We start from the raw sequence: 15,825 nt of genomic DNA, 5'->3' as shown, positions 1-15,825 counted from the left end.
TAATGCCAAGTAATGCATCTGGAAATTGATGTAGTTCTATTTGGACCCTATTTGGTTTTTCTGACAGACTTGTTACCAAAAAAAGCAAGACTGACCCATTTCTCACTTGTAAAACAGTTCCTGACATGATATCATCTGCCACCATACCATGTAACCAAGGTTACCCTCAACAGAGGCTGAGTCATTGGGATGCATGGACTTAAAACTGACAGCTAAGTAAATCTCCTATACACTACCCAGGTGTGGGTTTCTACTGGAGAATTAACCAGTACACACACTAATCCACATCGGTGGCTTCCATTGAGGAATGCATCTTAGAACAGTATGTATTTAGTGTCACAGTTTTGTTGTTTCTCCTATCGGTGACTGTATATATGTGCATGTGTGCAGGTGCATGTAAAGGAACTCGGGTGTTGTTCTAGTGAGACAGCTGTCTGGATTTCTGAGGCAAGGTCTCCATTTGTTTGAGGCTCACATCAAAGTTGCCAGAACAATGAGTTCCAGGGAACTCCCATCTCCACAGTGTTGTGATTAAAAGCCTAAACTATGATGCCCAGAAATTTGCTTTATTTTATATAATTTTTTTCAAAAATTAAAGTTAAATACAATTATGACTTTCTCCCTTTTTACTTTCCATTCTTCCCATGTACCCTTTTGCACTTTTCAAAATCATGTCCTTTTTTTCTTCATTTCACGTATATGCATATGCACATAGATATATTTGTGTGTATATATATGTATATGTGTATGTGCATTACGTATATATATACACATATATACATATATATTCTAAATTCAGAAATACAGCTCCCAATCCTTACAATGCTGCCTGTATGTATTATATATATGATATCAGGTATGACCACTTGGTATCACATAACAAGTTTCAGGGACTTTTTCTGGGGAAAACAACCAATTTTTCCTCACTTGGAATTTCCCATTTCCTTTAATTTCTTAGTTCCTTCCTTGTTAGCATGACCATTATTGTTCTCCTGGCCAGTAAAGTCAGACATCTTGGAGGAGAATCATCAGCTTCCATTTTATTAAACCAGGGTATTTCCTAGTTACAGTTTAAATATTTACCCTCATACTCACACAGAAGTGTAATTTTTATCCTCCTCAAAGAGACATCTCTTTGCAACAGGCAAAGAACCTATCAACCACAACCTATCAAAATGGAGATAACAAAGAATACTGTGGTGTCCAGCCACGACCAAACCATCTACAACACAATTTCTGCATGTAACACTCAGAGATCACTGGTGAAAGAGTAGATAAAAAGATTGCAAGAGCCAGAGAATCAGACACTCTGATGTGAAATTATATATCCTAGATATGTCAAAGAAAGTATACTCATGAAGCCTTAACAATATGGCTACTTAAACAAGACTAGAATAATTATACCAGTTGACATGTTAGTATAGTTTTGTGTTTGTATTTAAAGTGGATTCTGGAGACTTAACCAAGATCTTCTAGTCTGTGACAACTATTTTCCTGTCCAATTTATCACTGAAGTTCCCAATATGTGATTCTTATTTAATTCACTCAGCATTACTGTAGCCTGGATAGATACAAATGTAACGAGAAGATCTATCAGCAGACACAGCCACTACACTATGTTAAAGTTTGCTTTACAAGTTACCAAAGCCTTATTTTATTTAAATCCATATGTATGAGTCAATTTCATCTAGTCCTTATAAATTCTTATTTTAAATAAAAACAAAACTTAAGTTCAGTCAGCGTAATTGGTGGTTTTACATGTCAATATGACACAAGAGTCATCAGAAAGGAGGGGCCTCAATTGAGAAAAGCCATCCATGATATCCAGCTGTAAGGCATTTTCACTATTAGTGATCATTGGCGGAGAGTAAAGCCCATGGTGGGTGGTGTCATCCCTGGGCTGGTGGTCCTGTGTTCTATAAGAAAGCAGGATGAACAAGACATAAGAAGACAGCCATTAAGCAGCTTTCTTCCAGGGTCTCTGCATCAGCTCCTGCCTCCAGTTCCAGCCCTGTTTGAGTTTCTGTCCTGATTTCTTTCAATTATGGAAGGGAGAGTCAAGTAAACTACTTTTCTCCAACGTACTTTTTGGTCATGATGTTTCATCACAGCATTAGAAACCCTAATCAAGACAACCTGTAATAAATGGCCATTGGTGCTGTTATGTAACTGGGAGCATTCCACTGAGATATACCAAATAAAGCAACTTCATTTGAATATGAAAGCAAACATTTCTCTCCATTTATCATTTAACCATATATAATTGTCCCCATTAATGTTATAAAACACCAACTTCCTATACTTTGTGATTTCCTCGCTTATGAAGTTTCCCATTAAAATGAATTGATTAAAACATTTTATCTTTTGTCTTATATTTTACTATTAGCAGTAGTGTAAAATGCAGTTATGATTATAAGTAAGTAAAGTTTATGAGATAGTTTTGTTTATAAAATGCAATAAATCAAACACATGATGATGTTAGGAAGAGCAAGTCTGGGAGACCTCTTAAAGGCATTATACATCAAAGAAAGAGATATTGTTTTCACTTTTGTAAGTTATACAAAGTCTACAGATTTATATGTCTTACAACTAAAGATTTATATGTCTTACACCTAGACGGCAATCTTGACTTTCTCCCATGGCTGTTTCTTTGTATTCAAACACTCTCTTATTAATTTTCCTTCCACTACCACAGTCCTATGAAATTACTGATGTTCTTGCAAAGCTGTCTCTTGTGAAACACCACAACATGTTTCTGAAGAGGATAGAGGCGCACAGGGAGCAACCAAGATATTCTTACAAACTTAGACATCACTGAAATCAAGTATCTCTAATATGCTTTAGAAAATGTAAATCAAGATTTTGCACCATTTCACTCTCTGAATCTGTCCATTATTTTAAAAAAGCTCATAAGTGAGGGTCTGGGTAGGTAGACAAGAGTGAATATGTAGATCACATCTTTGTGGATGCACAGAATGTTCCAGAGCTTTACTGCGTTCATACTATCTCCTTTATGAACAAACAGCTTTGTGGCCTAATCTTGGCCAGTACCACCACGGGTATTTACAAAAAAAAAAAAAAGATGCTGTTGTTTATAGAATAATGTATGTTTAAGATTTTAACAATTCTGAAAAATATTAAAATTAAAAACATTTTTAAAATTCTAATTATAGTAAAGGTATACATCAAAGATATGGATTTATTATCTAATTTTAAAATATATTTGAAAATTGTCCTTTCATACAAATGTTTCAGAGCAGAATACTGAATCTTTTCAAGTTTTGCAAGTAAAATACAGTTGAAACCTTTTAGCATCTTAAGAAGGATGCATGCTTAGAGTGTGAGTGATGGCTTAAATAAAACTTCATGTTAAGAGCAGAAGCTTGTTAACCTGTTGGATCAATCAGACATTATTTTCATTTTATGCATTAAGTTAAACTCATCAGGAATTCTGTCAACACATTAGGCTTTGAGGTCAATTTAAAGGATATCATTAAAAAATATGATATACTAGACACTGGAGAGAGGACTCAGCAGTTAAGAGCACTTGCTATTCCGCAGGACAGGGGATCAGCTTCCAGCACCTATATGACACTCGCACACATCTGGATGACACCCGCACACATCTGGAAACACAGCTGTAGGGCCCTGATTCTCTTCTGGTCCCTGTAGGTGGAGCATGCATGAGATGCACTAATGCTATTTATTTTGTAGAAAATACTATGCCTAGATCCTCAGCACTGTACATGAATCAATATGATTATTTTGGCAAAATGGTGTTGTTTTATATTAAAAATCTTTAAAACCTATTGTTCATATATTCAGTGAAGTAGATATATGAAAATAATTTTCCCTGAAGAGAGATTGTAGTGCCACTTATTTCTATATAAGAATCAGATGACACCAAGATTACCTTCTATAAAAGACACATTGAAACGAGGAATGATTTATTGTTTCAAGTATTATTTGATCTTACCTGCTGGTTTACAGGGAAATTTCTGTTGATTTTTTTTATCTGCAATGATAAATTAATCAATCAATCAGTAAGAATAAAAAAGATAATGAAAAAGGTCCCTGAATATTTCTAATGATATAGTTTAAGAGTTATTTTTTTATGACCCAGATATGATTATGGACACCTTTAATCCCAGTATTTAAGAGGCAGAAGAGGATAATCTCTGTAAGTTAAAGGCTGTGAGTTCCAGGGAAGCCAAGGCTACATAGTGGGAACTAGTCTCAAAAATGGCTGGAAGTAGCTTACGCTATAATAAAAAGGCACCTCAAGATACTAAAGTCCATTGCATAAAACCACTTTAATTAGAGGTCATGCCCAGTTTCAAATATAAAGATTGTGAAAACTTATTAATAATCTCTCATGTATAAGAAATGGACATTCTCCCATGTGTTATACATACGCATCTGCAAAGAATTTTTTTAAAAATCAGGCTTACAATATAACTTCACACTATGACATTGGTAAATAGCAAATTTACTTCAATATTCAAAACAACAGCAGTCAAACAGTAAAGTATAATATATATTTTCAAAGAATAATTTTTACTTTAAGAAAATTCAATGAATTACATTGCATAAGAATCTGAAATCTCCAGGAGCATCTCCTATGAAGTAACTTTTGGACATACATTGGAAAAACCAAACAGAAGTAGATGATCAAAGAAGAAATACATGTGCAGCAGTCTACTCGCTAGTAAAATCCTAATCTCCATCAAATTTATGGAGAAATCTCAAGACCAGGTTCATAGCACAAAAGTTTAGGTCAAACTAAATATAAACTCTTTATATGATAGATTATGTTATTGACATGTGTTTTGACCTTTTAGACTCCCTTTACTCTCTGTGAAGGATGATATGTACATTTAGATGCCTATAGGCACAAAGTCAGAAAAACCATCAAACTGTCCTCTAACAGTACAAATTGGATTTCTAAGTATTTGTCATGTAAAATGTAGAACTGAAAGAAATTTTGCAGATGAATATACTTTGAACAAACTTTGAGTAGGATTATATAGAAACCCTATCCTTCCTCCACTGTTAAAATGTTAACCTAACCCTGTTGTCTTTGCCCCCCAATTCCAAGGTAGTGTCTCTGACAGATCCTCAGGTTTCCTATTTCTTTCTCAACAATGATTACAAGTTGGAAATGTAGAAAGGGCTCACTGCTAAAAGTAACATTCTAACCAATCAGAAATCTCATTGAGTACCAGTAAACCTATACATTTTTTATATCTTTTTTTATTATTAATTTATTCTTGTTACATCTAAATGTTTATCCCATCCCTTGTATCCTCCCATTCCTCCCCCCCCCCCGATTTTCCCATTATTCCCCTCCCCTATGACTGTTCCTGAGAGGGATTACATCCTTTAATTATTTGATTTTTAGAAATACTGAAAGAAATGGACTAATATTTTATATGGAGCTTTTATTATCCTTAAGAGTAGACTATCAAAAGTCATAATGACATTTAAATCTGAAAAATAGACTGAAAATGCTTATTTGGACACTCTGGAAAGTTTAATTGAAAATGATTCTATGTTTTTAGGTCTAGATAGATGTTTTAAGTTGATAGGGATGAGATATGATAGATATTGATTTACATTCAGCTTTTTAGACTCTCCAAGATAGGAAAAATGTTTTCTTCAAGGTTGTCAAATACAAATAGCCAAAATACTATGAATGTAACATTTATATAATTCCTGAATGTTTTGAGATACTTTTTGTAGTACGTAGTTTATTGTATATATGGGTAATAATGTAAATGTATATGTAAAAAAGAAACATAGTATAATATATATGATGACATTATAATATCGTAAAGACAAGTACTTATGAAATGTCATCAAAAACAAAGGAAACATAAAAGGCAGCTGTTAAATGTCACCAAAAGAAATTAAAGAAAATATAAAGAAATATGACAACATTCTATGGTACTTTCTATGATTTTTATAACTCCATGTTTCAGGATCAGTATCTTAGCAAAAATTATGCCGATTCAGTGAAATTCTGCATATATATTTTTTCTTTTTTGAAGAAATAGAGAAACCCTTTCTCAAGTTGGACTTAGCTCAGGGGTGTAGCATATCCTATAGTAAAGCCTAGCTTTGATCCTCCACACTAGAAAGGAGGAAAAAAGGTGAACATCCTTGAATTCAAAGGAAATCTAAAAGGGCTCTTTCAGTGATGTTTGACAGCTTTCATTTCATTGGTTTTTTTTTTTTTTTTTTTTGTAAAGTGCCATCTAGTTGTTGATGATGCAGGTGAAGCTGTTCTTCATTTTACCTCTCTAGGACTCCAGATATTGACTTCAAATTTACCACAAGCATTATCAAAGCCACTGGATATGAACCTATGACTGAGCATATGGATTCATGGAAGTCAGTCTGGCATACACTCTGAAATCCATGAAGCGAATGTGCTCAGGTAGGTGCCAAATTCATTCATGTATATTGAAAACTAAAAACTCATATACTAAAGAATGGATTTCAATCATGCTTTTTATATGCAAAAATTAGCTGAAAGTGTACCTAAACTTTAAATGTAACCACCCAAACTAGAAAATTATATATATCCTACAGAACAGTGAAAATAATGTGAAAACGTGATGTCACTGAAGACTTTCTGTTGATAAATCTATTAATTGTCAGCGGTAAGGTTAACTGCACTGAAGCTTTGCGTAGTGAAAGTGCTGCCAGCTACAGCTCCACAAAGGACTACATGCATTCAGAAGGCCCAAAGGAAGAAAACGTTGAATGTATTCTAACTTACTCCTCTTTGAATTTTCACACTTTGTATAGAAGCCAGGTTGATGCACTGGGCTGCATGGTCCTTAGGTGACCGTGACCAACAAGGGTTATTTATTCATAAACATTAACAAGATGGTCATCAAGGAGCAGCATCACTCCCAACCTCATTAGCACTTGCTGCCAATATTCCTTTAATTAGTATAGATACATCACTTCCCCTTCCTATCCTTATTTCATCCCTCGTTAGACTCATGATCTCTTATTCTTTATTGTTGTTATACATATATAAATACTCCACAACAACAAACCCTCTGATTGAGCGTCTTTAGTGCTCATTTCTGAAAAAGACTATTTCATTCTCTCTCTCTCTCTCTCTCTCTCTCTCTCTCTCTCTCTCTCTCTCTCTCTCTCTCTCTCTCCCCCCCCCCCTCTCTTTTCTCTCTCTCTCTCTCCCCCAACAGTCATTAGTTTTCAATATTACCTCTAGGCATGGGGTTCTGCAGGATTAAATTCATGTCAATTCATGTCATTATTTTGGTCCTGTTCAGGAAGCCAGGTTGTTAAATTTTTATGGATTTGGCTTTTCTCGCATAATTAGGAGTTACAATCTTTCAGAAAACTTCCTGTTCCTATGGTTATTATAAATCTATCTGTGTCATTTTATACAGTGTTCCCTGAGTCTTACAAGTAAGTGCTATATTGTAGATGTAGCAATCAGAGTTGGGACCATGGTCAGTTGTCTTTGGCACTTTGTGGCTCTTCGTGGTGTTTTTTTGTTTGTTTGTTTGTTTTGTTTTTTTATGTAGAAAACAGCTTCTGTGGTATGGAGCAAGACTTATGAGGACATGGGGATAATATTGCTCCAGATACAAATGTACATGAAAATAAATTACTTTAGTCTTTGGCCTTTATCTGATGTGCCATTCATAACAAGCTGCTGCTAACCCTCTGCTGTTCTCAAGTATAGGGAATAACAGAAAAAAAATATTTTGCTTTATGAGCCCACAGATGAGCTCATATTTCTTCCAGTGGTTTCTTATGCTAAAACTACATGAAAATGCCCAGGACTGCATATGAAAATAAGTAGTGTTCTTCTTATAAATGTAAAAAGTAACAGTAAACATATCTAGATATGTGGTGGTTTTCTTATTGAACTTTTATACATCTTATTTTTCTTAGTTCAGAACAATTTTCAGTAGCATCTGTTTGCCTTATCATCTTCATGATTATTATACATACACACTCACACCACACACATACACACACTCATATATATTCCAAAGCACTCAAGGCCATACTCACACATGCACACTTACACTCCCGCTGCTGCCCAACAGTGTGACTGATAGCTCTGAAGTACACTACAGCCATCCAAACAACCCCTGTTCTGAAGTTCTTTTTTAAAGCTCTCATCTTTGTTTCACTAACATCAAGAATGTAGACTTGCAGGGTAATTGGGGCATATGATGAAGATTCATTTTGGATAGTTTCCAAAAATGCAATAAGTACTCCAAAATCTTAGATTAAAAATACCAAGAATCAATAGAAGAACTGAAACAGAGAGACTGCCCCTGTGCATATGGTACATATGCATAGTCCTGTCATAAGGGACACTAGATGATGGCATAAAAGCTACCTGTATGGTGATAATGAAATGAGAAACAGAATAACAAGTAGGAGATTCCAACTAGGGAAAAGAGAGGAACATAAGGAAGAGGGACAAATAACATCAGGGTTCTTTAATAGAGCCCCAAGGGAATCCTATTATTTTGTACTTACCTAAAATTATACACTACCCCCCCACACACACACATACATAGTTTAAAGAAAAGTAAACCTTTTGGGATGACAATATTCTCCAAGGAACCATGGACTAACAAAAATCTTAGCACCAGGAATGAGAAATTTCTTTTTGAGGAGTTGATCAGAATAGTCCCAGTAATTTCCAAAGCAATGTAGTTATCCATGCAGCCTTTGGTTGCCTCCTAGGCCGTGAATGGGGATCCCTGTTGCTGAAGATACCATATGCATTGGACACATGAGTCCCATGAATAGAGCTGGATCTAACATTAAAGCCTCTTTCCTATTTCCTCTGGTGTAACTTTCTTTGTCCCAGAAAATGTTATGCGAGCTTCCAAGGCATGGAAGCAAATATCAGTCTTATCCAGCCACAAAACCTATAAACCATAACAATGACCAGCATGACAAGACATATATAAAGGTGCCAGAAGTGGCACTTGCGTGACTGTAGCAAACAACAGCTGTCCAATTAGACGCACAACCCACTTAACAAAAAGGATATCATACCTCAGACTGGAAACCTAGTCAGCATTCTGGACTAGCAAGGTCATGGATCTTAAAGGATAATCTATTACCACTATTTTGCTGCACCAGCATAATCTGTCAATCTATTCTAATTTATATTTTTATACTCAGAGATGTAGCTAACACTACACATCAATGAAGTATTTTTTTTACATCAAATAGAGACCATCACATGAAGTCACAGGCAATCATCCTTGAAACCTTACACACACAAACAACAAAATAAATTCAGCAGGTTTTATTAATACTTGTGTGTATGAGTGTGTGTGTGTGTGTGTGTGTGTGTGTGTGTGTGTGTGTGTGTAAAACAAATACAGAGAAAAGAGGTCATCAACTGGTTAGTAGAGGTCACTGAGAGAGGATAGACAAAGGAAAGGGAGGAGGACTGATGTAAAGCTTCTTTGCCTCTTCGCTTATTTTTTGAGACTGGGCTTCTCTTTGTAGCACTGGCTGTCCTGGAACTCACTCTGTAGACCACACTGGCCTCAAATCCAGATATCTTCCTGTCTCTGCTTCCCAAATTCTGGAATTAAAGAGTTATATACCATCACCCAGCTAACTGATACAAATTTATTTCAACTAAAATATTTTTAAAAAGCCTGGTGGTGGTGGTGTATGCTCTTAATCGCAGCACTTAGGAAGCAGAGTCAGACACATCTCAGTGAATTGGCGGCTAGCCTGGTCTACTGAGTGAGTTCCAGTACAAGAAAAACTACATATAAAATCCTGTGTCAGAAAAACAAAATTAAATTACTTCTCAGTCTTAAGTGAAGAAAATAATCGACTATTGCTGACACTGACGTGGCATACTAAACAAAGAAAAGTATGGTGAGTTTTGGATGAGAACTGGGGACTGACCACCTTTACTACCTACTCAGGTATCCTTAGCTTTGCAATTCTATTTTAGAACAAATGATATGTAAAATGCATTCCACTGAAATACTGGCAAGTCACATGGATGTTTACCAGAAGTTCCATGTGATATTTTGTGTCACTAGTCAGCAGGGCTCCTTTGTAGTTTCTCTTCAGTGTCATGCTAGTCATCACATGGAATTCTTATGGGGGGGTCACTGTTCCATATTCTATTGATGGGTGCTATGTTCTGCTGAAGTCCTTTCTGCCATGTGGCCACACTATGAGCTGTGTTTAAGTGGAACCCTAGGAATTAGGAGATTTCTGGGGCCAGTGTATTGAATGAGGGCCTGGTGTCGTGCTTATAGCTTTCAGAGGAATGAGATATATCCAATTGGATAGACTCTGAACAGAAAGAGGCAAGGAGATAAGTTAAGCCAACTGATCAAGGGTACAATCTTCACTAGACCTGACAATTTCCAGTATAAAACTTACTTTAAAGCAACAAAACTTTAACTACTACTGTTGGCTTTACTCGAGATATGTTGGTCTTTTTTAATAAAATACCTCCTGGCAAAGTTGTCAATGTAAGGAATAAAAATCGATCACCACAATTTGCATGCAATGCACCACCTAACAGATTCTTGCTTTCACTCTGACTTAAGTGACTGTAGTTATTTGATTTTACTTGACTTAACCCACATTTTTAGCTGAAACCTGCATGTCTGACAATTGCATTTTGCTGTATCTGGAAAATGAAGCTGAGAATAACACATTAGCTAGAAGGTTCATCTAAAGATTCGCAATGACTAGCCCAACTTGAATCCCACCCCATGAGAGAGTGAACCCCTGTCACTATTAAGGATACTCTGCTATGCTTGCAGACAGGAGCCTAGGATTACTGTCTTCTGAAAGGCTTCATCCAACAGCTGATAGAAACAGATGCAGAGACCCATAGTCACACATTAGGCTAAATTCAGGGGACTTTGTAGAGAGTAGGAGGAAGAATAGAAGCAGCCAGAAAGGTCAGAGACCACTAGAAGACCTACAAAGTCAACTAACCTGGGCTCATGGTGCCTCACAGAGACTGAACCATGAACCAAAGTGCATTCATTGGCTGGATGTAGACCCCTACACATACGTAGCAAGTGCGTATCTTAGTAAACATGTGATTCCCCTAACAATGTGAGTAGAGACTGGCTCTGGCTCTGTTGCCTGCCACTGGATTCCTTTCCTCTGGCTGGGCTGCTTTGTCAGGCCTCAGTGGAAGAGATACACTGAGTCCTCTTGTGACTTGAGATGGTAGGGTGAGTTCGTACCCCTTAGAGGCCTGACCTTCTCTAAGAAGAAGGAGAGGGGGAGAGGGTAGGAATAGAGGGAAGGAACATGAGGGTGGGACTGGGGGGAGGGGGCAGGGGGCTGGGATCAGGCGGTAAAGTGATGAGAGAGAGAGACAGAGACAGACAGAGATAGGGAGACATAGAGACAGAGACAGAGAGAGACAGAGACAGAGAGACAGAAAGAGAGAGACAGAGACAGAGAGAAAGAGAGAGAGAGAAAACTTAAATGTTTTGTACAAAAAAAATTCAACATATCCATGCTATACAATGGAATAAACAATGGAAGAACTTAAACAACACCCATTCCTGTTGGAACCTTATTCTGCAGGCTCTGATCATAGCACTCAGTTTATCTTTAAGGAAACCTGCTATCTAAATGGCTTTATTCTGAAAAACTCTCAATTCACCTACAAGGTTGTTGGTTCAACAAATGACCTTCTATTTACTTTTGTGTTAGTTTTTTACAATCAATATCTTTATGGAGAATAATGCTTTATTTTTCCAAGTTGTATTTTTGCCCTAATATAATAAACCCACTCAAAGCGGATAAAGGATACTTAACCCATTAAGTATAAAGAATTCAGGAAGAAAGTTGAAATAACTACTGAACAAATTCAAATGCATAATTAATATTCACTGCATCTTTTGTGAATGTTAAAAGGATTCACCCATTCTTCTGAGGGCTTATATTATCCTGCGCTTCCCTTAGCCTGTTCTGTATTAAACAAGATGGTGGTTATTGATTCCTTTTCAATCATTATTCAGAAACTTTCCTTAGCTTATTTATCCCACCATAAGTGCTAGTAAAGTGCATGCTAGTCCTTTTTCTAAACCTCCAAGATTTTTCACAGAATTACATTTTGAATACTGTACAGTGAGCTTCTGGACATTATATTTTCCCTTGATGAAATGGAGACAGATATGCTTGGCTCCACTCATTCATTTCTCTTTTTCACTCAACACTGAAGTTCTAGTTTGACATATTGCCGTCCACCTATGGCAGGACCAAAAAGTAACAAAGATGAGGTATGACAGTACTGAATAAAGATAGTGTCAGAAAAACCACTACCAATTCCAGTTTTTGAAAGCATTCCAGAACCACTGAGACAGTTAGAAGCTACTATTGTTCAGAAGCTCTGTCAGACAGAACAAAGAAAAAGGTCTTCTCAATTCACACATACCATTCGTCTTGTTGTAAATAAAGATCATATTGCATACTCATTGTATATGTATATTTTTAGGCTAGCATATTTGTGTGCACACATATTTCATATAGTTTAATATGAAATATTTGATTACAATAAACCCTCACATGAACTCTGGTGCCCCATATTTGACCACGTCCCCTGGATGGGGAGACCTGATGGCACTGAGAGGAAGGATAGCAGGTCACCAAGAAGAGACTTGATACCCTATGAGCATATACAGGGGGAGGGGTCCCCCTCAGGAACAGTCATAGGGGAGGGGAATAAGGGGAAATGGGAGGGAGGGAGGAATGGGAGGATACAGGGATGGGATAACAATTGAGATGAAATATGAATAAATTAATAAATATTTTTAAAAACCTGCATGGGACACTTATGTCTGAGTCTATGATAAGAGGATGATCCTCTTTCCTGGTGGTAGTTAAGCAACAATATCAGATTGATTTTCTCAGATCCCTTTGATATGATAATTTTTAAATTATAGAAGGAAAGAATTATGGGGAAGAACTAAGTGAGCATAGTACCTGACAGATGGACCTATGTGTTACCTGCTTCCCCACGTATCTCACATAAGACGGAGCTTGGATGCTGATATGCAGCTTCTTGACATTTTGGTCACTACTTATTTTCACTTTAATGAGTTTCCTCAGTTTCTTTAATGTGCACATACCCAAACAATTACCTTTCAAAATCGCAGTGATTATTCCAAAGATGCATACATACACAGAGGGAACGGATGCTGTCACTCACAACTGACTTGTGAACCATATCACTTAGTTTTGAAGGCACTTAGAAAGAAGGGTAATTGAAAAATCTTGCTGCCATGTAAATAACAAAATGTGAAGGGCTTGTTTTAAATTAAATCATTAAAGTGAACTAAAGTGACTTAATACCTACTTATGAGTATGGGGTTCGAATTCACATTAATTTTAAAAGAAATTGTAATTTTAAGCATATTTAATGATACCAAATCTCATGCTATTCCATAACACAAAAATACCTCTGAAAAGTCAGGAACTGTTACTCTGGTGAATAAGGGGTGTTCTAAAGATATATTTCTTTCAAATCTGACATACTTGAAAGTTTCATGCAGTAATGGTTGTTTTATCACTTCCAACAGCAATCACACAAATTGCAGACTTCCACTTCTATACTGTGTGACAAACACTCATTTTTCTATTATAGTTCAAGTGTGTGCATGTGTAGTAACACAGAGCACACACTCTTACACTTACTCACTTTGTAAAGTAATTATAAGTGATGAGTATTCGATTGTATTGTTTTTCTAAAATATGACCTCTGCATAATGTTTTAATATTCTATTAACAACAATATCCTTTCCTCACATTCATTGGTTTGAATGAATTAATAATAACTTCACAGTACCCAAGTTCATCAGTGTTACATTAAGGAAAATAAATTATGAGCACTTTCCCTTGGAGTCATTTTACCTAGAACAGACTCAAAAATAAATTCTGTATTTCTCTCTTCCTGAATCTAACATTGTCTCTCTTATCTATAATCGGAGTTATGAATCTGGATACTGCTTGGATTATGTCTGTCGCTGTGTCTGTGTCTGCCCTTAACATAGTTCTTTCACTTTCTCTAAATAAAACATGTAATAGAAATCATCATATGGTGAAGCATTGTCCGTTACAGAAATTTATACCAAAAGATTGAGTAAGTCATGGACTCCAACTGACCTAGATAACAAACAAACAATTGTTATCAAGTAATAGCCAAATGCTGCTTCCATAATTTATGGTGCATATTTATTATATAAAATTTCTTTTCAACCTATTTGTTGCTTTTAGCAAATGACTACATTATCGTGAGTACACATACACATACATTGTTCTCTGGGTTGCAGATGTAAGAATACATTACTTAATACTACAGCTAAAGTTGTAAAAGTTGATTACATGGGAAATGCCAGACAATTAAGTTTCATTGCTATATTGTTTTCTTGAAAGCAAGTTAAACAAACAGTCTGAGTACACAGCAGTATGGCACACCTAGTATTAAAGAACCTGAAGGTGTGTTACTGACATTGGCAGTGAGCTTCAGCAAAAGTTCCACTCTCTTAGGATATAAGCAATATTTTCATAATATTGTACTGCCACAATAAAAGCACAGAATTCAGTGATTGGTGCTAATGCCTTCAAGCATGTTAGTTACTTTGAGTAGAATCCAGACTGGCTAGATTCTTTCTTATAAGGTTCTAGTTTAATTAAATTTGCCTATCTTTGAGCATTAAATTCTTTAAAATCCATACTACTGTTCATGCATTGCCTTGTTTTATAAAACAAGAATACAAACTAAATTAAAATTATAACTGTTATCATTTCATGAGGAAATATTTAATGGCATATATCTAGTAATACAATAAATTAAAATAATGACATGTCCTAAAGAAAACCATTTTCAGGAACACTCACTTGTGAGGATGTAAACATTTTTATTTAAGCCCATACTAGTGAAAATGTCTGCATTTCCTGTTATATATCTTTTATACAAGAACCCATAAATTGTCACTTCTGCATAGATACATATTCTATTGTTCTGTTCTTGCACACTGATCACCTCTCATCCATGCTCACAGCCCATGTATCAACGTATTATTCCTAACATGCTGAAGTCGCTACACAGAGCCTCTATTATTTCTTCACTCCCATAAAAAAAATTTCTACCTCAATTATGTGCTTGATTCCTGTCCTCTGTCTTCATTTGGCTTCTGGTCCCACAAGAGCAGACATAACCTATTATTTCTCAATATTACATCCTAGTACTTAACAAAATAATGTAGTAGGTCTCTAGAAAGAGCATGAATGCAAAAATGGGTAAAAAATGTCATAAAGCCTATAATTATATCAAAACATGCTCATATCTTGATTAACATGCATATATACTTAAATAAAAACTTATTGTAGACATTGTTGACTTTATAGAAAAATTACACAAATGACAGAAAAAAACCTACATACCACCCAAATAATTTTCTTTATTACTAGAACATCATACATGCCCTACTAAAGACGGTTGAGTACAAGAGCGAGTCAACAGTAATGTACTACTATTGTTGAAGGAAAATCCATCTGCTAGTTCCATTTATTTGGATTTTCCAAATACCTGTTTGTTTTCCAGACCACTTCTAGGGAACACACTTTGCCATGTCTCAGTTTCAGTTATTTTATAAAACTCCTCTAAATGGCTTTGTTGCTGAAGTGATTTTAGTTCCTACCAGTTGTGGATATAATAATTCCAGAATGTACATTAGTTACCATCTGTGTGATATCTTTTCATATGGAAACTGATATCACAGGTTGTTGAGCGACATCTAC

At 35.8% G+C, this 15,825-nt stretch overlaps 1 protein-coding gene across 3 annotated transcripts in view; it reads right to left on the bottom strand.

Moving 5' to 3' along the window:
* The window catches only part of Sntg1 (syntrophin gamma 1), a 731,705-nt gene that overhangs the window by 155,244 nt on the left and 560,636 nt on the right, over positions 1-15,825 (bottom strand). For all 3 annotated transcript variants that reach the window (XM_051159373.1, XM_051159361.1, XM_051159367.1), the window contains one exon: positions 3,977-4,015. In XM_051159373.1, the coding sequence (XP_051015330.1) occupies positions 3,977-4,015 (39 nt within the window). The remainder of the gene's footprint in view (positions 1-3,976; positions 4,016-15,825) is intronic.

The sequence above is a fragment of the Acomys russatus genome, chromosome 2 (genome assembly GCF_903995435.1).
Source record: "Acomys russatus chromosome 2, mAcoRus1.1, whole genome shotgun sequence".
NCBI lineage: Eukaryota > Metazoa > Chordata > Mammalia > Rodentia > Muridae > Acomys > Acomys russatus.
The sequence above is the reverse complement of the archived record's forward strand: the minus strand, read 5'-3'. Positions and strand labels throughout refer to the sequence as shown.